Consider the following 27,450-nt stretch of genomic DNA (forward strand, 5'->3'; position numbering starts at 1 on the left):
TGGTGTGTGAAGTGAGGTGTAAACAATATTGCCTGACCTATTCGATTCGCTGAAGCTCCATCAGTATCATCACACACAGTACATAGGTATAGTCTAGGGTATAGGTACACTTGAAGATATACCACATATGTACGAGTCGTCATATTTCTACCAAAGAGTGAAGAAAACCATTATTGAGCAGTTGAAGCCCCCAGTTCGATAGTTATTTCGCACTTCACACTATGTATTGGATTATTTGCTTCTCTACAACCGTTCTTCCTTCCTCACGTTTCTGCAACATGGTCGGTCAGCACCTGCTGCTATTCTATGTAAAGCCTATTTACATTAGGTCATTGACACACTTCATATTATCAGTGAGGACATGGAGTGCTTCGAAATGCGCGGCACAAGAGGCATACGCAAAACTGTCAGGATGGCCTCTATGGTCAAATGGCAGCGCGCGTGGGACAGTTCCACCAAAGGAAGGTGGACCCATAGGTTGATACCGAGGGTAGATAGTTGGATTAATAGGCGCCATGGGGAAGTTTCATTCCACCTGACACAGGTCCTTACAGGTCATGGTTGCTTCCGACAGTAACTACACCGTTTCGGGCATGCGGATTCTCCCGAATGCCCAGTGTGCAATGGTTTAGAGGAAACGGCGGAACACGTGTTGTTCGTGTGCCCGCGTTTTCGCACAATGCGTGACCGCATGCTTGCCACATGCGGGGAGGACACAACTCCGGACAACTTGGTCCAGAGAATGTGTAGGGATGAGATTAGCTGGAATGCCGTTTCAACGGCAATCACCCATATCGTCTGGGAGCTACAGAGGAGGTGGCGCGTGGACTCGGAGAATGGCTAGTCCAGATGCAGTACAAGAGGTGGTCCAGGGGTTCGAAGTCGGCTTCGTAGGTCATACCGGTGCCCTGCGGTCGAGATCGACCCTTACAGCGATTAAGTGGCCGCGGAGAGGAAGTCCCGGTAGCGGTGCTGTCGTGGCGTCGGTCTACTGGGTTGGATCTGAGCCCGCGGTTGGAAAGGGGTCCCCGGCAAGGGTCGGGGTAGGTGAGATCCTACTGTCTGCAACCTACGGGTGCATCTGATAGGGCCTGAAGGGTAGTGATACCCTTCCTTTGCGGGCAGGTCAGATCGGGTTGCACGTGGGCATCAGTTCTTGATGTCCGCTCAGCAGTAGGGCGCGGGCGGGGCTGACCCTGCCCGCCTTCCGAGGACAAAGGGAGTGGCGAGGACCACTCGGGAAACTGGCTAAGCGCCAGCATGCTATCGTGATGGACTCTCCAGTGCGAGTCATCGATGTTCGTTGCTGCTAGGCTACGGCAGCTAACCTTGAGGGTGCGATATGCACTAGCCCCTCTCTGAAGCAATACCTTCTTGGTGGTTCCGGAGAGACGTAGGGTTTGGCGACCATAGGAATGTGTTTTAGTGGGTCGAGGAGAGAGTAGTCCTGGCTTCTACCGGCATTGTAGAAGACGGCCTCATCCCCACACTACCCTAACCTTCCTGTTAGGGTGTCTGATGAGCAGATTTATCCCCCTATGGTTTAGAAGGAAAAAAAAAAAAAAAAAACACTTCATATTTGCTTTTCTTCGGTTGAGATATATTATTTGATTTTGTAGTATTTTGAGCTAAAATTTTGTTCTTTTAGGGAAGTTGTGTGTCCTATTCTATTAGGTTTTCTTCATGACAACTGGCTTAGGGATAAAACGTCGACAATAAGAACTAAAGGCTTCTAGAACAAGCTGTCTGAAGCAAACGTCGATATGAAAACAATGTTAAAACATCTATTCTTGGGTCGTAGTAGTTATCAAAAAATACAGTGTCGCTTACTGTTCCCATTCCACCCGTATTTTGTGGAAGCTCTAAAAATGTAATATTTTGATACTTTTGAAGACTACTCAGTGACAATTATCAGAACTAGCGTTTTAGCCGGTATGGGCAACTAGTTTTTCTGACATCATCTCCAAACAATAATCAAAAAATATCCCAAGTTACATTGTGCATTCTGAAAGTTATTTCAAGTTAAATACCAATTTTGTTATGATGAACCGATGTTGGTCATCTACAGCACTGGAATCATCTTCAAATAACTCTCTTTTTGAGCTTCCATTCGATGTTGTGGACGGAAAACTTATCAGTCGAACGCCTTATGTTCATATACAGTTAATGTATCTTATGTCGTCGCTAGTCGTCTTTTGCTTCTCTGTGTTCATCTCTTGTATCTCTATGAAGTCTGAATTATCCTTATGTTCACCGTATCATAACATAGTTTATATTACATTCAAATTACTACAGTTTTCCATGTTTCTAGATCCTGACAAAAGAACAAGATTAAGTTTTAATTCTGATCACACTATTGTTTAAAGCAAGATAACTCCTGCTCTTTTGCTTTTATTGTCATAATATCGTCTAAGTAAGGTCGTAAGGCAAGATCGGTTAGTTGGTTATTGTATTAGCAATTAAAACTAATTACAGATCATTCATCAACTTTGGTGAGAAATTAACTCATTTTAAAATAATGATTTTCTTCATAATCTTCTAATAGTAGTCAATTTGAATGTTATTATAAAAGCTTTAACTGTAAGCAAACTTGTCTTATTTTTATAATGCCAACTACATTGAAAACGTCAACGTATAGAACCTGTCACGATGTCAACCTAGTCAAGTAGTGAACCAATTCTGTCGAATTTAGTCAAGTCGCGACGTTCCGGCGTCAAAAATCCGTCTTACACGTGACCAGTGAATCTATTTGATGGTTAATCACACGTTGGAAACAGAATCGTTATGTTCTTACCTTAGGAGTTTTTATGATTTTTACTCACGATTCCTCTTCATTCGATTCCGCTGTTTATAAATGGTGTTTTGCCTTCGGGCGTGGTGATAGAAATACTCGGAGTAGTTATTTTGCTCATGTAAAAGGAAGGGAAAAGAAAAGAAGGAAAGGAAAGGATATGATTAGTAGTTGTTATTCAGTACAGTAGTTTGAGAGGCTGTGGTGATACACTGGATTCAGTTTCTATATGGCTGGTCGATTCGCAAGATGAAAATATATAACAATCCAGTGTATTTACTCAATGGCTATTCAGAATGGTTCCACGGACATGGATAGCAAATCATTAAATATTGGAACATATCGGATGTGTTTTTAAAATGATTCGTTTATGTAATGTACCCTTTCCATAAGGTACGAAAACACGCGATCGCGAGATAATGATTAACATCCCATCTTCAGGGGATCACTACAAGCTCAATGCATCATTCTAGCCCTTTAGAATATCAGCGTTGATGAAGCTGTTCAAATATTACGTAACATGCTTAGGAAAGATTAGACTTTAATTACACAAAATAAATAACACTAGCTGTACCCGGCAAACTTTGTCTTGCCTACTGCGTTTTTTGACGTTTCAAGTTTCTATCCAAGACCAAGTCCCCGGTCACAAAATGTATGGAAGATCGTTTTTCGAAAACTCTCAATATTTCCATGTTTTTGCCTCATAAACCTTCCTTGGGTGAAAACTTACAGAACAAAACTAAGACGATCAAAATCGGACCTTCCGTTCGCAAGTTATGCGCGGTCCCACGTATGCCACTCAGTGATGGAAAACAGTGAGGAATGCAGCTGAGCAGACACAAACGCAAAGCTATCCTACTCGTGAACAACAGAAGCCAGAATATATTCGCACTTCCTTCACTCACGAGCTAACTAAGCTGGTCGCACTCGTGATTGATTCGCGAAGCAGCTCTGAACATGTTTCAATTTTGTGAAAAAAGGAATTTACACGGCCGACAAATTTACTTTTCAGGAACAATAAAGCACAGAACACTACTATCTGATGGATAACTACTTGTTTTTTTTTTTTTTTTTTTTTTTTGAAGAGTGACCAGGTGGAGCTGCAGGACAGCTGATAGCAAAGCCTGGACCCTTTCCCAACTTTCCCCCTACTAGGACCAATACTCACGATGGACTAGACGATGTCGTCAACTTGAGCAAAGTGTGTAGTAATTAGCATTGGGTCGTAGTAGTTTTTAAAAATACTGTTTTTAACTTTTCCCATCGCACTAGTGTTATGATCGAATGGAAGCTCCAAAGATGATTTGATAATTGAACAATATTTCAATAATCGAAAATCTCCGAGGTCACTGGACAACATTCAGAGATAAAAAGGGTGTCTATGTCTATGTTAACGCCTTCAGAGTACTATTCTTAAGAAATATACAAAGAGTAGAAAGAAAAAAAATGTGTCGTAGCTAATTTGTAAAGATTTCTTTGATATTTCTGAAAATTATTCGAAGACAGCTACCAGAACTAGCGTTTTTAGCCGATATGGGCAACTAGTTTTTCTGACAGCTTCCCCAAACAATAATCAGATAATATCCTCAGTTATTTTATAATACATTCTGAAAATTATTTCAAGCTGATTACCAATAGTGTCAATAACCGATGTTAGTCATTGACAGCACCAGCATCATCCCCAAATAACTCTCATATTAGTGTTAGATAACACTTTTTGAGCTTCCATTCGATATTGTAAAAAAATTTGTCAAACCCTATTTGTCAAAATATAGTCAATAATGTATCAAATTGTGTTTCTAATTTCGCTAGTCGTCTTCTGCATATCTGTGATCATCTCAGTCCAAAGTAATATTATATCCATCGTAACCCTTTACAATGTCAACCGTCCTAAGTCCTAACTAAATTCCTGCTTTTTTTGATCAGTGAAATAATACCGTCTAAGATATAAAAACAAAAAGTTCAGTCAACTGATTTTTGTCAAAAATAAAAATGATAATGATTATTTGTCAACTTTTATAAATTTACAAAACCCATAAAAATAAGAAATACAAATATAAACTCCTATAATCAACAGTTTTATCTTTATCTAATCAGTCCATAATTTTCTAATTGTAATGAATCTAATCTGTAAGGCTGTAAGTCAACTTATCCTAGCGTCCCCTGTCCTGTGTACTAACGAATTCAAGTAACGAATGATGAGTGTAACGCAGAGACCTCCTCTACCCACTCTTGCGTTACTTAAAATTTAACAATTATTGTTAAATTTGAGAAAATTCAAATAATGCAAAGATTAGGTCTATGCAAGCTGAATTATAATTTGTTTTTGACTTGTGATAAATGCACGACGGATACTCCTTTGGTTCCCATTAGCACTTACGGCGATTCCTTCACTTGCGCTCAACTCGTAAACTAGATATCCCAAGTAACAATCAGCATGCCTTGAAGGTTTATTCATGTTTTATCCTGGTTTTATACGAGCATTTTTACTTTGAACCTTTGGCGTTCCATAAAACTATCATATAACTTCTGCTATAAACATCTTCAATTAAAGACTTGCAAGTAGACATGAATTGGTTTTATCACTCATTATATACCATTTCAATAAAACTTGCATTTGCGGTTGTTGTCGGCGAGATTTTTTTTGTAAACAAATACACAAAACTATGAGGCAATGCATAAAACCAACAAAAGATTTCGTGGCCGTAACATAAACCAAACAAATGCTGTGATAAAACCACTAGTTCTATCATGAGCTAAGTTATGACTACCTCAGGAGGGTTAGCCCTATTGGAGAAATCATCAGGAATACAGAGTTTTATCAGAAAAATATGTCGCCTAGCCGGGATAATTCATGAAAATACAGAAAAAATTTTACTTAATTTTATGATTTCACGTACAGCTTAAGATCAAATTAAACCATACAACACGTCATTTTATTTTGTCAGAAAAATTACATACCTAATGTCTTTTAAACTCCATTGTGAGGAAAAAACTTTTTTTGCACCCAATTCCACCGAGTAAATTAAATGCATTTAACTTCCAAATTATGCATAGTTTGTGTGGCGCACTTAGTTTTTGTCATTATCACAGTCACATTCACCACAAATTTTTCGTGGCATGTCTCCTGACACGTATTAAATAGGAAAACAAATCTGAATTCCATATCTGCATCTTTCCAATTGATGGCTGCAGTCATCCATGGATAAACAACCAAGCATAATTTATTCTGACGATCGAACATTGAGAGTGAAAAATAATCAAAACAATTATTTGACAAGTCAGAAGATGGTTTTATTTAGAAGATTGATAAAACTATGATACAACCCGAAATCCTAAGCCGGTTTGCATACGAAGTCCTGTAGACCCTAATAAGACTGGGCCAACTAGCCAGAACGTGGGCTTATTGAGGCATACAAGAACTCGAGAGCATTTTCAAGTCGGCATCAATGGTTTTATGTTTAGGACTTTTGAATCGCTAAAAAACTTTGATACTTAAAATTCAAATTGTTACTTGGGATATCTAGCTCAAAGTCCAAGCGGTGGAGAATGAACTGGCGCTAAAGTGCTAATGGGTTAAGCCCTCCCATCGCGTCAAGATCGAATATCCAGGGGGAGGGTGATAACTACTTGTTTTGCTATTAAAACCGCACTAAAATGCAATTCCCGCATCTCCACTTGTTCTTCGCGAATAAAAATTCATGAGTGTTTTTGTTTTTGTTTTGCTTCATACTCGTGAAGCAAGCGGGTGCGAATAAACTCACACACGGCTTACTCTCGGCACCATGAGTAAACCGTTTGTTGGTTTTACACTCGCGAGTTGATTCACGATGAGAGTGTTTCCATCTCTGATGCCACTACATTTTTATATATATAGATTACATAATCTTTCAACAACCTCTTACTTGTTCTCCCAAGAATCCTGCCTCGACCGAGTTGGCAGGACGCTGCCCAAACTCTCTCTGAACTGAAGGGCAGGGGACTGCAAATTTATCCAGAATTCGTTCCGAAATTCCTTTGAAGGTTTCTCTCACAGTTGTCTCCATGGTTCTTCCTTGAACTCTTTCCCGGATTCGTTCTTGGATTCCTTCAGCAATTCATACCTGAAAATCTGTCACAGTTTCCCACATAGTTTTCCGATTTTTTTGCTGGCTTTATCCAGTTCTCCCAAGTTTTCACCCAGAGGTTTTTCAAGTATTTGATTCCATAAACAGTTCCTTCTGAGATTTTGTCGGTGTTCTTTTGAGAGTTGTTCCCAGGATTTCATCATTTTTTTTTTTACGATATGCTTTCAGAGTTTCTCGCTGGATTCCTTTCGGAGATCTTTCCAAAATTTATACAAAATTCCTAAAAGAATTTAGTGGTTCTCCGGGATAGCTTTATAACATTTCTTTCGAGAATTTTGGAGAAGTTCTTCCAGAGATTTCTTCGAGAAAGATTTCCGATATTTCTCTTGGATGTCCTCGACAGATTTCCGGGGATTTCTGGGATTTCTCTTAGAGGTTTTTAGAGTACCTCCTTGAATTTCCTTAACTTTTTCTCCAGAACTCTTTTATGCACCGTCGGATTTCTTTTAAAATTCCTCTAAAGATTTTACTTAGATTCCTTCCGATATTTCTACAGGATATTCTTACAGGAAATTTCATAAACTATGCCAGGAGACATTAAAATACCTGCAAGAACTCCGGGAAGTACAATTCTCTGAACAATTTTGTAAAGGATTCGGAAAATAATAATCCCGAGAAAATCTTTAAAAAAAAACTCAGAATGTTTACTGTTATAAGTCTTGTAAACAACTACAAAGAAAAGCGTGGAAAATCTCTGGAACCAGGAGAAAGTCCAGAAAAACTCTGAGGGACATCCCAGGACCAACACCGGAAGTCTTATAAAAGACCCGGCAGAAACTCCTAGAGAAATGCCAAGTGAAACTTTGAAAGAAATCCCGTGAGGACCTTTAGGAAATACCCCGGAAGAAACTTCAGTAGAACTCCAGTAGAAAATTCGTGGAAAACTCCTTAAGAAGTCTCAGGCAGAATACCGGAAGGAATCGCGGAAAGGTTTCATGATAACGATCATATTGCGGCCGCCTCCAAGAAGTCTTTTTTTTTAAGATTTGTCCTGAAAATCCTTCCTGGATTCCTCTAGGTATTTCCCCAGTCAACCAGTAATCGTATAAGATGTTGCATAAGATAATAAAGTGGAGGCGATATGTGTACATATTACATGCGCCTAAATGGAAGTATGAACGCATATCGCCTCCACTTTATTATCTTATGCAACATCGTATACGATTACTGGTTGTCTGGGTCTTCTGTCATTATTCTAAGAATTCCCTCTAGGATTTCTCAATCAGTTCCATTAGGGATGCTTCAAGGAGTTTCTCCTGAGATGTCTCCCTTTGAATTCTTTTAAAATTCTGAAGATTCCCTCTAGTAGTTCTTTCACGAGTTCCTCCCAAATTTCGTTCTGGGATTCTTCCAGGAGTTTCTTCTAAAATAAACCAGCAATTCCTTCTGGGATTCCTCCAAGAGACCTTTTTTGAATTTCTGAAAGAGTTCCTGTTGTGATTCCTTTTTCTGAGATTTAGTCAGGGGGCGTCCATAAATGACGTAGCTTTTTAGGGGGGAGGGGGGTGTTTGTAATTTAATGACGAAGTGTGACGATAGGGGGGTAGGGGTTTATGATGTGCTACGTAGCTTTCTACAAAGCCTATTGAAAAAAAATATTTCGTAATTAAAAAAATTTTTACTTGCATTAAGTATCATAATCCAGTAAATAGAAAAAAATATACATTCCATGATTTTTTTTTTCATTCACATCAATGCAAATAACCAAAAATGGAGATTTAAGGCAGCCTCATTTCATAAAATATGCAGCTATCGGACGCAACAACTGTACCGTCGTTGGGTGTGAGAATGGGTCAAAAAAGGATGCTCAAAGAATGTTTGTTAAATAACAAATACAATTGAAGTCGGAATAACTTTTTATTCGGTATGTATACTCTTCTATCTGGTAATGACAGTTTAGCAAGAAAGTATCACATTATATGAATTGCTTACTAAACTAAAAATGATTGAAAATTGACCCAATCTCACCCTTAGAGGGGGTGAGAATGGGTCAAAGTATTCCAAATCGCCTATCTAAGAATATAAGTTAATTTTATTGAACATATCTAGCCAAACTTCTTAAAATACAATGTAACCATGACGAATAAAAACTTAGGTAATTTTAAAAGATGATTAAACCACCTAAAAGGGCTACTACAACCGAAAAAATAATTGAAAATTTGATAAAATAACGTTTGTATGTTGTATCGCCATTTTTAGCCACCATCCTCATCTAATGTTTCAACCTCCATGAAAGGAGAGGAGGATTACAACGAGGGAGGGGCGCATTGAAAGATCGATTGAAAAAAATAACATGATATTTTTAGTATACTGCATAAAAAATGTTTAACCAAACCCGCTACAAACTCTTATGATCATTGGCCTCTATACTGCCAAAGCAAATCACTCCATCTCAAGATAGAGGGTCGTTTAAATATTATGTTACACAACATTTCACATTATTAGACCCTCTCTCGCAATAACATTAAAGCGAATATTTTTAAATAAATTTTGTATGAGTTCTAGTAGACTTAATCTTCTGTCCAAACGCATGGGTTTATTGTTATAAATGATTTTTAGCACTAAACGTATGAACACTCCCGCTTGTCACTTCTTCGACATATTTTTGAAGAAAAGTGGGCTTTTATGAAGATACGGTAAACATGGCACCACCCTAACGTCAAATGGGGACTGGAAGACAAGTTGAATTTTTAGTTAAGGTTATGTGCACTCGATAACTTGCCTGACCCAATCTCACCCCCATTCTTAATATTTAGACATTGGGTCAAAAATTTTGAACTTTTAAATAAAAAGAGCAATGACAGCCCGCGTTTTTCATTGCATCAACCAGGCAATACCTACAGCTAACCACTTATAAGAAAATGTATGGTTAGGTACTCGTGTGAAACATTACGATGGAGAATTTTTTTCAGAGTGATTCACCAGTAGTTTCATCATATAAGTTTAGCCATAAATTTAACAAAAAACCATTATTGCTAAACATCTTATTCTGCATCATGACGTGTAAAAACATCTCCTCTTTGAAATAATATAAAGTTTTCAACATAAATTAGCGATAGTTGATGAGCTATTTCAAATTTTATGTTTCTCCGTTTTGACCCAATCTCACCCCCCCAGACCCATTGTCACCCCCATCGACGGTATCTGAGAAAATGGTTTTGAAATCCTGCGTAAAGAATAACGTATGTATTGTGTGACAAAATTCAATTTCGCTCAAATGCTTCTCACGACCACTAGTTTGTTGCTTGCTATAGAGCACTGCACGCCGCTAAGGTTGCAAAGGAATTTTTTTCTAAGTTGTTGACATTATGGCATTATTTCAGGAGATCCTTTCTACAGGACTTCCTCGAAGAATTTCTTCAACAATTTCTTAAAGACCTCCTCTAGCAGCTTTGTAAGGAATTTCTCATGGTGTTATTTATAGGTTTCCCCAACAGGAGAAGGATAACATTTCCACAGAAATTCCTACTGGGAATCCCAAAAAAAAAAAACTTCTGTAAACATTCCAAAAGGATCTGGAGGAATCTCAGAAGGAACTTCCAGAAGGATTTCAGAAGAAACTCCTGGAGGGGTTTTGAAAGGAAATCACTGAGCAATTCTAGATTTGGAGAAATCTTGAATAAACTCTTGGAAGAGTCTCAGAAGGAGATATTTGTAGATTCTCAGATGGAACTCCTGGTTCAACTTCTGAAGAAAACACGGAAGAAATTTTTGAAAGAATCCAGGAAGGAATCTCTGAAGGAATCCCAAATGTAACTTTTGGGGAATCCCGGAAGATTATGTGGATATAACTCCTGGTGAAATCTAAGAAAGATAATCCTGGAGGAATTCCAAAAAAAAAACAATAAGAGGAATCCGTAAAGGGATTCCTCACGGAATTCTATGGGAATGGCGGGATGCCAGAAAAAGTTCCTGGAGAAGTCCCGGGAAAAATCCTGGATAAATCATAGAAGGAAGTCCTTGATGAATTCCAGAAGAATCCAGGAAGAAATTCCTGAAGGAATCCGAAAAAGAACTCCTGGAAGAATCCCAGAAGCAATTCCTGGGAAGACTTTTAAAGAATGCCGGTGGGGTTTCCTGCCAAGATCTCGGAATAAATATCTGAGTGAATTCCTGAACGAAATCAAGAAGGAACTCCCGCACTCTGCAGGAAGGAACTTCTTTGGGAAACACAGATAGAAGTTCTGATGGAATCTCAAAAGAAATTCCGGTTAAAACCCCCGAAGAAACTGCTGGTGGAAGAAAGGAGAAGAAAACCTTGAAAGAACTCTTGAAGGAATACAATAAGGAGGAATTTTCAAATGGAATCCCAAAGGAAATTCTTGGAGAAATCCCAGAAGGAAGTCCTGCAGGAATTAAAAAGGGAGAAATTCTCAAAAACGGGAATCCCAAAAGAAACTCCTTGAGGAATTCCAAGATGAACTGCTGTAATAATTTTAGAAGAAACTCCTGCAGGGTCCTTCAAATGCCGTGGTAAATTTTATTCAAATGAAACCAATTTGAAGTTTTGAAGAGATGTATTAGTGAGCAAACTAATATCTTCAAAAGAGCTCAAGCTAATATGGTATTTAACCATATTGGAAGCATCAATTTCCTGTTTTTCGGCATCAAGCCGAATGGGTGGTTTATTGGGTCATTAGCTTTGGTGATAATCTCCACTGGTTGCACCTACGGTTTTGATATCGGCGATCTAATCCTGGCAGTCGGCAATGTTCTTTTTTGCTATTGTTGTTTTTTCATAATATTCTAAAAACATACAAGTTATAATTGAATCAATCACAGAGAACACACATCCAGGCTAGAAAATAGACCATTCAGAATGTTGTGTAAGGATTTGAATCTTGACTTGAGTAAGGTTGCAAACAAATACACGATGAAAACACTAACGTCGCCAAACATCATATTGCCACAGTCAGTGGTGAATTGAAACATTTGAAGTGGCGAATTAAATTACTATGGGTAATTAGCCGATTGCAGCACCACGATGTTGCCACTTGTGTTGCCGATTCCTTACACAAAATTCAGATTAGATTGGTTGACTGTTCTCTGTGATTGAAGTCAGAGCTAAATTTGAGTTTTTTTTTAATTTTATACATGATTTTTAGGGGGGGGGGGTGTTTAAGAAGCTACGTCATTTATAGAGGGGGGTATCTGAATTTGTGACGAAATGCTACGAGGGAGAGGGGGTATTAAAAATCGCTTAAAAAAGCTACGTCATTTATGGACGACCCCTCACGAGAACTTTTTTTGGAATTCCTCCAGGAGGGTTGTCACCGGTTCCTCCTGGTGTTCTTTCTGAGTTTCTCCAAGAGCACCTGTTTTCCTAAGTTAACTGGCAACGCTGAAGGTCTCAGACTTCGGCCATGCCAGAACCACTCACAACAACCGACGTGACAATACGATACCTGCAGTTTCTACAGCATCGCAAGATCAAAACAAAACCGATAACGAAACCTCAGATGAATGTGAGCCCTCACAGCATGGTGAAGTAAATGTGCATTATAATTATTATTTAGATATTATATCGGAACACCGTGAATTTCTAAATTATACACCCATTAAACTATCCCTTATCTAAGTGAATTGAGCGATAGTGTAAGCCAGTTTATTGCCTAAGTAATTATAAAATTCATTAACTAAATTGATTTGTAATTTCAGTAACTACTACTTTCCAAGACTGAATTGAGCCTACACTGAACCTAACCTTAATTCTATAAACCTACACCAAATTGTGAGTAGATACGTTCAGATTTGTTGAAATTTTCTAATATGAAACATATTTTAGCTTGAGCTGATCTGGAACTAAGCGTTTCAACTGCTGAAAAAAGTGTGGCTATTTGTAGTTTTTAACACTTCGATTAATCAGGAGTTGTTTCTAGGATCCCCCAGAAGTTACCTCCCCGTTTCCTCCCGGAGCTAAGATTTCGCCAGAAATTCTTTCTGAGATTCGTTCTGTAATTTCTTATATAAACAATTCAGTAGCTTTATCTGGGATTTCTACACAAATTCTTTTCGAGAGCCCTTCTAGGCTTTCAAACTGGAATTTCTATATAAGTTCTTTCTACAGGAAATCATTTCGGAATTACTCCTGGAACTTCTTCCGGGATGCCTCCAGGATATCTTTATAGCAGTGGCGTCTCGTATTTCTATTTTTTACCTGCTCAACAATCCCAAAACCTACAATTGCAGACATTTTAGGATCATAATTAAATAAGTAATGGGCGTGAATGGCTAATCTGATTATTTTCTACTAATTACAAGCCTATTTGATCAGGGAATTCAAGAACTTACACTAGTTAAACAGATAGATTTGAGGTTAGGGAATCATCGCTGCTTCCTAGAATTCCTCCAGGAGGACCTTTATAGGTTCTCCCCACAAAACCTTTTGGGGTTCCGCCAGTAATTTCTTCTGAGATTACACCAGGTGTTCTTTCTGTGGATGCTCCAGGAATTTCAACCGGGATTGCTTCCGGTTTTCCTGCGGAGGTTGTTTCTGATATTCCTTCAAGAGTTTCTTCCAAGATTTTCTGGGATTGTATTGGCTTGGCAGTCTTATACAAACATTGGACAAACTTTAATTATCTCGCTTCGACGTGTTCGTCCTGGTTTGGAACGGGAAAATTGTAGTACTGCAGAGTCAATATCATCATGTGCCATGGTGCCGGGGTTTTCCTCTGGATTCATCCTACAATTCTATTCTAGAATCTTCCAGGGAGCCTTCTGGGTCCTTCTGGGATTTCTCTAGGAATTCAACTGGGATATCCTTCCGGAATTCCTCCAAGAAATTCGGAATTTCTCAAAGAATTTCTTAGGAGGTTCCTTCAGGAATTCCTTTCGGCATTCTAAACTACTTCCAGAAAATCCTGCAGCACTTTCAGCAGCTTCTTATGGAATGTATCTACAAGATCTTTCTGAAATTCTTTCAGATATTCTTCATCTATATAAAAGTTTATTATGGAATCCAAGAGTTACAAGAGTTATAGAATGACTTAGTATGAATACCTCCCGGAGTTCTATCTGTGAAACCTTTCTGGGAACCCCAGAAGAAGAAAAAATATTTGAATATGTTCCTAAAGAAGAGAAGGAATTACAGAAGAGAAGAAATGAATACAGGAACTTCTTGAGGAATCTCAGAACTCCTGGAGGAATTTGAAAAAAAATCCTAGAAGTTTTCCACATTTCGTGGAGGAAGGAATTCGTAATCCCAGAAAAATTTCTGAAGCAATCTTGCAAGAACATCGAGAGAAATTCCAGATGGAACCTCTTCAGAAATCTCAGAAGAATCCCAAATCATATTTATCATAACAACCTTCAATCATTATTTTGATCAGAAGCACAAAATCTCGACAAATATTGATTAGGTTCAAGAGACGAACCAGCCAAGGGCTGAAAGTCTCTCAAATAAAGACAAATCAATCAATCAATGATTAGGTTCCTATCAAATTTCTCCCACAATAACGCTATAATTTCCCTTCGTTTGCTACTAGAAACCCTTACCGGAATCGCCATCCAATACCCAGAGAGTTTTCCTCAATGGCACAGTTCGTCTCCAGTATGTCTTTTAGAGTTCCACAAGATTTTCAACAGAATTTACTAGACAATCCAGGCAGAATTCCCCCTATCGTAGACTGAACCGTATTTGTATCAGGCTTTGATTCCACTGTAGACCCAACTGCAACCCCGGTAGTATTAGTTGATTTAGTAGAAAAAAAATGATCAAAATTCACGTAAATTTTGGAGGGCTAGTACATTGTAAATTGTTATACTATTGTATTTACAACTGAATTAAAGGACTGCAGGTGTTGGACCATATGTGTCCGAACATTAACAAACTTGAACATTGAAAAGAAATATCCGAAAATTTCATCTACTTACTACATCACTTTATGTTCCAAAATGTAAAACCAAACATTTTTTTTCATTCAATTTCTAAGGAAATACTGATGTGTTGTGGGCCACAGCCTGTGGCTCAAAATGAAAAGAATAAACCAAGATTGAATTATAACAGTACAACTCTTGCTACTTATCAATCTTGAAGTGATATACGTTTCCAAAACTCTCACAACCTAATACTGTGCTGATAATAAGCCTCTGGCCCTCTCTTCAACTAACGGATGGTGTGACTCATAGGCAGTCATTCTTAATTAAGCCAGACATTATTTTGGGAAGGTCGTCTGATGAAAACCGAGAACATGAAAAGACGATCTAGCATCCGTCCGAGCCCAGCACAGCGAGAACACGCAATCGGTACGACTGGAAAGGAAGTAATTCGATGCAACCTATCAAGGGCCAACAACCGCGCTCGATCAAGAACTCGATCGAATCGAATGCTGTTGTTGTTGTGTGCGATCCAATCACGTTCATTACCAAACCAAAACGAACTTTAGGTGGGAGAGAGAGAGAGAGAGTGAGCGGGGAAGAAATCAAAAACAGACCCATTTGCAGCGAGTAATTTACATACACGGGCGCGTAATGTATGTGCAATGGATGCACCCAAAGTGCTGGAAGGGTATAGAGCAGTGGTTTCCAACTTGGTTTTATAAATCCCTTCTTCTAATTTCCATAATAAAAAGTTGATCTACCATATAACGTCTACAAGTCATGCAACCAGTGAATAGTGCTGCATCATCTTCAGAGTAATAAACAACACATAATCTAGCACTTTACGCCTGGCATCCACGCACCAAACGTGAACCCTCTAGCGAACAATCATTCCTAAACAACACTCCGACATGCAAGAATAGGCATTTGCAGACACAGAGGACTTAAAATAAAAAGATTAGGTAACTTTAAGGATTTTAATAAACATTGGATAAATAAGTAGACAAAATCTCAAAAAAAAAATCTACAATAAACTTTGAGAAAGTAGTACCAAGTACGCAGTACCAAGATCCTGATGCAGACATTAAGTACATACAATTCCAATCCTTGTTTGAAAACCTCTGCTATTGAGAATTGTATGCATTTCAGAACATCTACACTACAGCTTGCATCCACTTACCATTTGGCCGTCGTTTCCATCCGCAACTCATGGTACGACACGGTGAAGGAGAATTTGGCCGCCCGCTTGTTGACGCGCTGCAGCCGCTTCCAAACGCTGCCCATTGTTTATGTTAGGGCGGGTACTGGTGGTGGTGAGCGGCGGTGATGTTATTCCTAACTGAACTCTATGCTCGGTTCTCTTCCTTTCTTTCTTGCCTTGCCTTCTTCTTCGGGGGCAACTCCCTTTTCCGGGATATCACTCCGCGCACAGGCCGTCTTATTCTTGGCGGTGCTCCACTTTTACGACAACAATAACAACACTACTTCTTCTTCGCAAGCCATTTTTGCCTTTTGCTTCTGATCACTGTTTGCTTTCTCGGTTCAATTCACGCCCTTGTGCTGATAAGAATCTTCTTCCGTTTGCCTCGTCGGCCCCTGTACTCCGTTGATTCCGTTGTTGTGATCGGGGCTCTGTTTTCTGCAGTCTACAGACCGGCTATGACGAGGATTTCGTGGATCTAGCGTAACATGTGAAAAAGATTTAGAAACTAATGTTTTAGAGATACTTAGATTTTGAAAAATATTCAATCCCTGAACTTTTACTATGGACCATATAAACACTCATAACACTAGTTGTATCACGTTTAAAACAAATGAAAAATTGGAAAAACTTAGGTATTTAATTCTGATCCAGTATTTAACTAGATCAACTTAGTCGTAGTTCAACCGATGTTCATATTTTTTTCACAGTTCCGAGGTCATATTCTAAAGATTCTGAATAATATTTCAAACATCAATCAAGTCTGGAGAATATTACATCACGTAATTTGCTTTTCACTGTTTGCTTCTCTAAATTATGAAATTTTGTTGTTTAAATAAAACTGCTATTTCAGTAGATAGTCTAAAAAATTACGTGGAAGAAAATTGATGCCATTTTTACCGGATATGATTGCTGAATTTCAGTACAATTTGTTGAAACATCCAGTAATGTGTACTAATAACCAGGAAGGATGTGCTGGACTCACCGGAATAACCGAAGATAGCTGGACAATCCAAAAATAACCAATAGATTTGCTAAAACTAGACATAAACTGCTGAAAGGGTGCCCATTTGAAGTTTTTTTTTTCTATTGGCCGTATACGGGTTAAGCAGCTTTTACATAAATGAAAATAAGTGTTCGCAACGGTACAAGACCCCTCGTTATCGGCTACCATTACCGATTCAACCGATCCAGAAATCGCCTGACATTCTCGGCGAGAAACGTCATGAACGATGATGAGGGAAAGTTGACACCGAACGTTCGATACGGGTTAAAAAGAAAGACGAACTCTTTGAGACAATTAAATATTCTAAATTTGTTATTCTAGAATTATTTATTCTAAAAGTTGTAAATCTAGTATTTGTTCCTAAAATTATACGTAAGTATTTATGAATTATTGTAAAAATGAATTCGGCCCTAATTGTAAACTTAATTTAAAGGGACATAAACACAACTACACTTTGTTACGAGTAGACGGACAAATTAACGAAAAAGACAACAAATAAGTAACATTAAACTACGACATGCAACGTGAAACTTAATAAACTATTCTTGTAGCTTAAAGCCTACTCAAGCAAAAATACGAGTTTGCTATTAAGAGTCCGCATCGTGACCGTCTTCGTAACAATAAGCTTTTACATTTCTTTCTATTGGAGCTTATATTACATTTCTATGAACTTTTTAGTAAGAAAATACGCTAGATGTTTGGAAGTTTTTTATCCAGAATAACTAGTACCGTGGGGTGCCCTTATTTCGCGCGGGTCCAAATTTCGCTCACTGATAATATTTAGAGATCATAATCGTAGAACTAGTTGTTGAATTGTCCAAATTTCACTTTAGATAGTGAAGCTAAAGTGAAATATGGACAATTACACAGTTAGTTTCATGATTATGATCTCTAAATATTATCAGTGAGCGAAATTTGGACCCGCGCGAAATTAGGGCACCCCACGGTACATATCCCTTTCGTGACGGAGCGCAAAAAAGTGAAATCTCCATACAAATTGCTCAACTTTGGCTCTCCAGAACTCTTAGATTTCCCAAAAAAGTAATTATTATTTTTACTCATTTGAAAGAACTACTCTTTATCTTTTGATTTCTAGCGTTGACTACGTAGATAAATCGGAAATAAATAATATGCGACAGATAAAACTTTTTCATGTTTTACCGTTTTTGCCCACTTTTTGTTTACCTTGTTGTGGTAAATTTTACAGGCAACGTAAACAAAAGTTTATTTCACACATACAAGTATAAGTAATGGCTGAATTAGTGGAACAATTTACATCATATAAAACAAATTCTAAACAGATGAAAAAAATATGCAAAACTGTTACCGCTCAACAGCACAATTGTGTTGGTTCGTCACGAAAGGGATATTGCTTTGACATTTCCACCAAAAAATCCTTGACGAAATTAAAGGCACACCCGTGAACAACTCTGAAGTACTGGGAATGGTAACAGTAGTTTGCACGAATTTGATCATGATGATGAACCTGGGCTTGTTTGGGGAATATCTGTTAGTAAAAATAAAATCGTGTTAAGTACTGTTCCTTTGAATTCCACTAAGAATTTGCATCCTTTAAATTACGTATTTCGACCTCAACTGTAAGGTCGTCTTCATTGTCTTGTCACGTCGAATCAAGACACTGAAGACGACCTTACAGTTGAGGTCGAAATACGTATCTGTCAAAGGATGCAAATTCTTAGTGGATTCAAAAGAACAGTACTTAACACGATTTTCTTTTTACTTACGAATTTTATGATTGTATCGATGCCTTCATTAGAATAACTAGCTACAGAAGTCCAATGTCGCGACTGTTTGTGTGACTAAGGGCCGATTTCTTCACCTCGGCTTAACCGGTAAGCCAGGCTTACCCATATAGTTAAACCTGGTTTAACGCTTAAGCCAAGGTGAAGAAATCGGCCCTAACATCTAGTTTGCCACGCCCTTACAGCGTCAGTAGCGGTACTAGAAGTGCCAAATAAATTTTGTTTACCAAAATAAAAGGTCCTCTACAAGGACACGTAAAAATAATCAATTAATGCAATTGAAGTTATTATCATAATTAAATGGGAAAAGTGACTACAGCGCCATTAGAGTTCTAGTGTATTTCTATTATGCCTTCTCATATCCGATAAAAACGTGTTTGAATCAATGCAGTAGGCGTTCTTATAAATTGCTACTGTAGCAGTCACACCGCGGGAACTCCAATTGAATTTCGTTGAAATTCGTTTGTCGTAGTGGCTAACTTAATTCAATTTTCTTGATTTAATAATTTCTGTTTGGTTGATTTTTGCCTTCCAGTCTTGTAAGATATTTAAATAACAACAAATGCGGTTCAAGGAAAAGTTTAACATAAAAGACTGAGTATCGGTAATAGATATATGAGAAATTAGATCGCTAATGGCGCTGTGCCAATAAATTAATTAAATTTATTTCATCATCTAATGTATGAACTTATCCATTGTTTTGATATACACATGTTGTAGTACATGTTTTGTTTTGGTCGTAAAAAAATGATTTGACACTTACAGTACCGGTACTAACGCTTTTAGGACGTGGCAAAGTAGATTTTAGTGACCCAAACAGTCGCGACATTGACATTCTGTGGTTATTTTTGTAATGTATCGGTGCATCTCGATTCACCAGTCAGACCTACCTCTAACCCATCATACTCCCTACGAACCCGTCCCCGATTGCCCGACCGATTCTGCCAAAGAAAACTCTCCCATCACTTCATCAAGGCATCGTTCTTCCGTTTTATTACAAGTACCTCGACTGATTCCTCCACCAAAGACCTACCCAATCCGTTATCAAAGAAACGTTGGTCCTGAAGCCTTGTCCCAGAATATCCCAATTAGGCGGATAGAGACCCTCCTTCAAAACGACGTATTTCATCGTTTCGGGAGTCCGTTTCAGATGAGCGCGTTTCGTCCCGAGACAGCAGCGGCTCTACGGTCTACCACTATGAAAAATCAATGAAAAGTGAAGTACCTAACTTACCCTGCACAACCTAGCGATCTACTGTAGCGAGCTACCTATGGTTACTAATGAATTTAAACAAATTAGTAGCGAAGGGTTTTGCAGTAATCACAATAGAAATACACAATACAATAGAACACCAATGGCGCTGTACTCAGTTTTCCTATTTAATTATTTTAATAACTTTAGTTGTAATAATTGATTATTTTCAAGTGCCCATCTTGTAGAGGACCTTTTGTTTTGGTAAACAAAATTTATTTGAATCGCAAGTCAGTCCCATCTGCATTTTGGGCAAAATTGAGTTAATACCCGTTTTTGACCTTTCTTCAGGTGATCTTTCAGCTACGTAAATAAAAATATATAATTTGTTCAGCAAAATTGAAAAACAACACCAAGTCAAATTGTCCCATAATGAAAAGTAATCGCAAGTCAGTCCCACCACGAACTTTTATACCTTACAATACAAAATTGATCAATGTTTTTGTTACTTTTAAAGTTTCTACAGCTACTTCTTTACGTTCGAAACAATGTGTGAAAGTTTCACGATGATCGCAGAAGTTTTCAAGTCACGGCAATTTTTAGTAGTTTTTCATATTAATCGAATTTGAAAACTTCAGGGTCCATTTTCTCAATGCCTACTTTTTACATATGGGACTGACTTGCAATTCACGGCAGTATAGTACCGCTACTGACGCTCTAAGGGCCGAGGCAAACTAGATGTTAGTCACACGAACAGTCGCGACTTTGGATTTCTGTGGCTGGTTATTCTAATGTAATCACCATGGGTAGCTGTTATTAGCAAACTTTAGACTCCGCAGTTTGACGGCTGTTCGAGCCCGTATGAAGTTGATCATCAATATTAGTGTTGCGGCGGCAATTTGGTGTTTGGTGAAACTGGTAACGCTATTATCTAATAGGAATCAATTAAATGTACTGGGATCGCTAGATGATTTAGTAGTAAGATACACGTCGAGTTGGCGAGTTCGTTCCTCTACCGGTGAAAAATAGGAAACTATCATGTAAGTTAATTGAATGAATTATATTCCATATAGCATTGAAGCTACCGTAAAAAGTTGCTTTCAATATGTGTTTCGATCCGGAGAAAACTCGCGCCAACAAACTTCAATGATGATAACTCATCAACACAAAGAGGTCGGTATGGCTACCCGAGTGGACGCCCTCAAACAACAACTCGAAGAGTTCGAAGTCCGGAGAGCGCTTTGGCGCAAACAGTGCCAGGATGAAGAAAGGCGCAGGGCACTGGAGTTCGAGCGCGAACTTGCCCAGATGGATAAGAAGTTCTCCGATGCGATGGAGAAAATTGAATTGGAATACACGGCGAAGAAAGAGGCACTAATGTACAAATATAGTGGGAAAAGTGTCAGAGATGAATCGACAACAACCAAGTCCGATTCGTTGAACGGCCAAGCCCAATAAGCTATTTTACGAGACGTTCTACCGGTGGGCCGCTCTTTGTTATTGTTTACATTTGATGTTTTTGTTTTCGCGAAAAGTAGCGTAACATGTGGTGTGCGCCAATCAGATTTTTGCTGGCAGAGATGTTTCGGTTTCTAATGTGGCATGTATCAATCCCCCGAACTGCATGATGTCACTAGCAGATGAAAAAACATCCCTACGGTCTACGGATATTCATTATAGTGGGCGGATTGACGCATTTTTGCAGATAAATCAGCCCCGTTTATTGGATGGGCCTGTATCACATGTTATGCTAGCAAAAATGTAAATAAATGGGCCCACCGGTTGGACTTCAAAGCTGGTAAACATTCAAAAAACAGCTGATTTGAAACGTCTCATAAAATGCCTTATTACAGTTTGCCTGCTCCAATGCTCCAAATCCAATCACAACGACATCCCAACCAAATTTTGTTGCTCCGCGAACGCAACTAACCAAGCCGCTTTCAGTTGACTGCGATGACAATAAAGGCATCCCGCACACAGTCCCCTTCGATGTAACGACGACGACGACGAACAGTTCCAATCAGAATCAATCAGCACACAGCGTGCGCCTATCTTCTGATTCAACAGAGATGGAAGCGAAACAATCGACGGTCGGTACGGTACGATTAGAATGTGCAGTGAAGAAGGCCCTCGTCATCGTTCACCAATACTGTGTTGAATGCAACGTTGTTTTTGAATGTCTTGTTTTCGACCCCGGTGGAGCTGCTGTATGTAAAGAGCACCACACCAAGTACAGTGCACAGTGGCAAAGAAAGGTGTTATCGAGGACATTAAATGCAACAATTAAAATGTACATACATTCGACAATTGATAAGTTAGTTAGCTACCAGTCTCACGGGGGGGAGAATGTTGCGGCGGCAATTTGGTGTTTGGTGAAACTGGTAACGCTATTATCTAATAGGAATCAATTAAATGTACTGGGATCGCTAGATGATTTAGTAGTAAGATACACGTCGAGTTGGCGAGTTCGTTCCTCTACCGGTGAAAAATAGGAAACTATCATGTAAGTTAATTGAATGAATTATATTCCATATAGCATTGAAGCTACCGTAAAAAGTTGCTTTCAATATGTGTTTCGATCCGGAGAAAACTCGCGCCAACAATTAGGGATAGGCGGGGCAATATGGACACCCGGGGCAGAATGGACACCTTCAATATTTTGAAATATGCGAACTTTTTTGAACTTTTAATGAATGGAGAATATAGTTCATTTGTCTAAAACGTAGTTTCAGGAAAGAAACATTCGAAATTAAAATTATTCTTGATTTTGCACGAAAAAATTGTGTCCTCCGTTTTTTGTGCATGGAAATTATAATTTTCACACCATCTAAAATAAGATTTAGTGGTTAATTTATTGCAGGTCGATTAAAACCTGATATTTCTAGAACACATGCAAGTAGTTTTGCTGTATCTACATGCTTAACATGTTTATATTTTCTTCTTTATTATATCAAAAATCAAGTTTGGAAATATCTTCTGCTGCCGGGGCAAAATGGACACTCACCTTTTTGAAAGAAGCGGCAAGAGAAAAAATATAGCCTAAATCACAAACCAACCAAATTCTTCGATTTCAGTACATTTTCGGTTAAATGTTCACTATAGTAGACATAGGGCGAAACAAATTGGTCAAAAAACGACAGCAGTGAACAATAGTTGTTCTAGGCACAGCTGTATATGCCGACAAAAACGAAGCTTTATCCAAAACAGCCTGAATTTAAATTAACTGAACAAAAATGAACTACTTCGGCGTATTATTCATCCATAATAGTTGTTTTGTAATGGAATGACTTTATGGGTGTAAATAATGTACGGAATTCGTAAAAGTCTCATGGTGTCCATTCTGCCCCGTATGCTTGAAGATGCTCATGAAAAACTAACATTTTTCATAACATTTTTCGAAGTGGATAAATCATTTTTCTTCGTGAGCATTCTTATGCAATAGATGCTAAATAGACTTTAAAAGGATACATGTATCAAAAAACTAAACTTTTTTGACATCTTGCCAGGTAAAGTTGGCAAAAACCTTAGGGTGTCCATATTGCCCCGCCTACCCCTAACTTCTTTCCTCGATCAGCCTAGATAGCTGTGTAGTGTCGGTAGCGGTTGGCTAAGAACAACACTACGGATCGCCTGATCCAGTGGTAAGAGTCCACTAAACAGGTGACCCCTAATTCATGGTTTGATACAACCTAACCGCAAACGGAGCCTGTGGAGTACCAGGGCGCCCTCCACAGTATGTTGCCCTTACTGCGCTAACCGGAGCAATGGTGCAGTGGACTTTGTGTTTCTCCGGGACAATCAGCTGTCCTTCTTTAGTCTCAAACTTGAGGCTAAATAAGGGCGGGATCATGAAGATGTTGTTAATTTTCATTTTCATTTTCATTTTGCAGCATTTGGTGGGGCAATGAGAGCGCAAGTCAGTCCAAAGCCGATGATAAGGAGGGGTAATGGCTGAATAGTCTTTGCTGACCACATAAACGCCATGGGATAGGAAAAGGGTAGTTTGGTGTGGGATTAGGGTGTTGGTGCAGACTTGACGATATCAATGCTATTCAGATGCAAAATAATTTTAAGGCTCAATAGTGAATCGCATACCTTCCAAAACCAAAAAAACAATAATCCACAAAATACCAAGCAAGTCATAGAAAGAAAAAGCGCCCGATTGTTTATTTTGTCAATTATAACAAACGGAAACTTCTACCCTCTCCGACTCGCCAGTCACCCCGGAAAAAATGTCCCTTCAGTTCTGGAAAATATATTATCCCCAATTAAGCCTTTAATCGAATTGTCCGCGTGGTCTTGTAGTACCCCTGCTAGGTAAGAATCAGTCATTGCCATACATATTAAATGCTAGACATGACCCCATGGATAGCATTTGCATATGTAAAAGCTTTGCTGATGTGACTTTCCTATTAGGCTATTCTCTCATCTCATGTTTGTCTTCAAAACCTTATCAAGCTTAGAAAATTGAAGTTGATAAACAATACATTACAAGGTTCGAATTCCCATAGAATGAGATCATTCATTCGTACTACAACACCATAGGAGATAATACCACATTGGCTGATTACAGTACAAATGTGAAAAATCTCCCTTTTCCCCCTATCCGCAACCCGGGGACGCGCCCTGTTGGATTTCGAAAGCCTCGGAGAATATTACAAACCTTCAATGGCATTCCCATAAACTAACCCACATTGCCCATTCAGGGGTCTGACTGGGCCTATTATCCTCCCTCAGTTTGTAATATTCTCTCCAACTTGGAATTATATTTTCCCGGCACATAAATGACTTCGACAAATGTTCGATATACTATGCAGCGTCATGATCAGTATAACTATATCAGATGACTTGGAGATCTGATTCTTACAGAATTGTTTGCCATTGATTATACATTCAGCTATTCTAATCATTACTGCAAAGCACATCGGCTAACATGTCTGAAATCAAAGCTTCCTGGAAGATATAATCCAAGCCCAGGGGGGATCATGAAGATGTTGTTAATTAGTTTAAAATTTCACCTATATGGTTTCGCATTATACGATTTACACAGTGTATTCTGTGCATCCTTGCCTTTGGCGTTTTTCAATCGATACCGGTCTGGTTTTATTGCTGCTGTTCTTTGTTGTGCTGTTGTTGCGAAGAGTTTAATCTTGCCTAGTTTGGGTAGTGGCTACGGTTAGGATAGCTCAGATCAATCTTCAGCATAAAAGAACAGGGGATTTTTTTTTATTACCGAACAGGTTTGGGCCGAAGGGTCTCCGATTTCAATGAAAATTTCACCAGAGCTAGAGGTCGTGGATATATGATCAAATTTGGAATTCAAAAAAATCATAGTCGACTATTTTCCCGAAAAACGCTAGATGAAATTTCACAATTTTCCCAAATTTTTCAAAATACCCCAAACTTCAAAAAATCATATCTCAAAAACTATGCATTGTAGAACAAACTTTTTTAGTGAAATCAACGCCAAATTACCTCAGCAATCCGATAAAAATAGACTGAGAAAAAAGTTTCTAAGAAAATTTTTCACCATAGAGAAAAAACGTCTAAACATGCTGATAAAAGTACCGTCTGTATCATAGATTATTTTGAACAATTTTTTTCCTAGCGCAAAAAATATTGTTCTTCATTTCGTTCTTTGACGCTAAAATGGAATCTCTTACCGTTTTAGAGATATAGCCAAAAAACCAACGGCCAGCCGCTATATTTTCATAGGAAGCCATCAACAAAAGCGGCCGTTCGCTTGTTGCAACTTATTTGCTTTGCGGCGAGCAAATGACATACGCTAATTGCAACGTAATTTTGACACTAGCGTGAATCGGAGTGCACTGACAGCACATATATGGCACTTTAGTGCCTTTTAAATGCAACAACTTATCAAATTTTGAAATTAATGGATTTGTAACTAGAAAGCGTTGCAAATAACAAGTTTACAACGAGCAAACGCATATTTCAACGTATTTTTTTTTTTTCAATCAAAGCAATCATATGCCGTTAGAGATGAGTGGATATCAGGTAACTATAACGTCTCTTTACACATGTAAAGCTTTGTTTTGTTTTTAAAGAGTTTTTGTTGCTTAAATGATCATTGGTATGTGGATTCTTCTATACACCATAAAGAGACATTTTCCACTCAATATTTAATAAATAGCATGGTCTGTGCATAATGTGTTTGTATAATGTGCTTCAGAAAAAACACTAATTTAAAACTTAACGGAACTTTAAAAGATATATACCATGGATGAGAGGAACAAACATGTACTCTCTGGAGCGGATCTGGTGTGAGGTTACAGCTCGTGACTGTCACGCCGAGGACCTGGGATCGAATCCCACTCCCGACATACGAAGGGAAGTAAAGTGTGGGTCCCGAGATGAACTAGCCTATGGCTAAAAATCTCGTTAACACAGATAATAAAATAAACATGTACTAATTAGTACGGGCAGCAAATTAAATTTTACCATGCATACAACTTCTTAACGCGCTAATAAAACATTGTTGCTTCAAACCAAGCTTTTCCTGTTCTAAGAAGCGACACAATTCCAACAGTGACGATAATAATATTCAGCAATGGTTAGCAAAGATTAATACCGAGCTCTGTATAGAGCTACTGAGTTGACAACAGTTGAGACAGCACGATACGCTGGAGGATCAATCATTACCGTTAAAGTAAGTTTTGACATTGATTAATAGAAAAAACACTGAAATGTAAGATCAATCAATTCATCACTTTTTTCTAACTAACAATTTGTTGTCAAAAAGACTTAATCAGTTTTCAGAACGAGCATGACAAACCCATACTACTACCCATAATATATTCGAATCAACCAATAAGTCGGTGCACGGTTCGAATGATTAAAATATTATCTAAAATTGTTTAATGCTCTAAGATGTCAAGTAAATGTTTAATTTGAAGAAATCCTCTAACGTCCTCATTTTCATTCACAGCCTGTGTATTTACGAAGCTTCATGGGTCAATATTGGATCCTTAACTATCTATATCTTTTGAAAGTTTCTAGAATGCTTTCGTTATTTCTGAACGAAGCAAAATAATTATAATCAAAAAATACTACACAACTATGCATTTTTGTTACTTACACAGTTAAAAATGTTATATCATTTAACCTGTAACAAAAGGACCTCGTCGTATCGTACACATTTTTCCATCAGTTTATAAATTTACAGTTTGCTCTCAGTATGAAGCTTGCGTTCAACATTCCATACAAGAAATTGTTTGATGTAAAATTAAGTTAAATAAGATAGAAATTCGTATGCATTTTTTTTTTCGTTAGGTATACAGGCGTACCTCGATAGTACGTACCCTCGATAGTGCGTACCCTCGATAGTACGTACCCTCGATAGTACGTACATTTTGCCTCGATAGTACGTACACCAAAATTTAGTTAGTTTTTAATTTACAAAAATGAGTTCGAATCATTAGTAGACGTATAGCAGAGACTCCGATACTATGGATTGGTGTTACGCACATAAGCGTAACTAGGTCATAGCTCTAGGGGGGGCCATGGCCATGTCAATATAGAATTTTTATAC

At 38.3% G+C, this 27,450-nt stretch overlaps 1 protein-coding gene across 15 annotated transcripts in view; it reads right to left on the reverse strand.

The window, feature by feature from the left end:
• LOC115262740 (EH domain-binding protein 1) overlaps positions 1 to 27,450 on the reverse strand; it is a 92,340-nt gene that overhangs the window by 50,305 nt on the left and 14,585 nt on the right. For 13 of the 15 annotated variants that reach the window (XM_062842726.1, XM_062842722.1, XM_062842724.1 and 10 more), the window contains exon 2: positions 15,920 to 16,418. In XM_062842726.1, the coding sequence (XP_062698710.1) occupies positions 15,920 to 16,023 (104 nt within the window). In that variant the 5' untranslated portion in view covers positions 16,024 to 16,418. The remainder of the gene's footprint in view (positions 1 to 15,919; positions 16,419 to 27,450) is intronic. The other 2 variants (XM_062842725.1, XM_062842727.1) reach the window with 1 other exon arrangement.

The sequence above is a fragment of the Aedes albopictus genome, chromosome 3 (genome assembly GCF_035046485.1).
Source record: "Aedes albopictus strain Foshan chromosome 3, AalbF5, whole genome shotgun sequence".
NCBI classification, from domain to species: domain Eukaryota; kingdom Metazoa; phylum Arthropoda; class Insecta; order Diptera; family Culicidae; genus Aedes; species Aedes albopictus.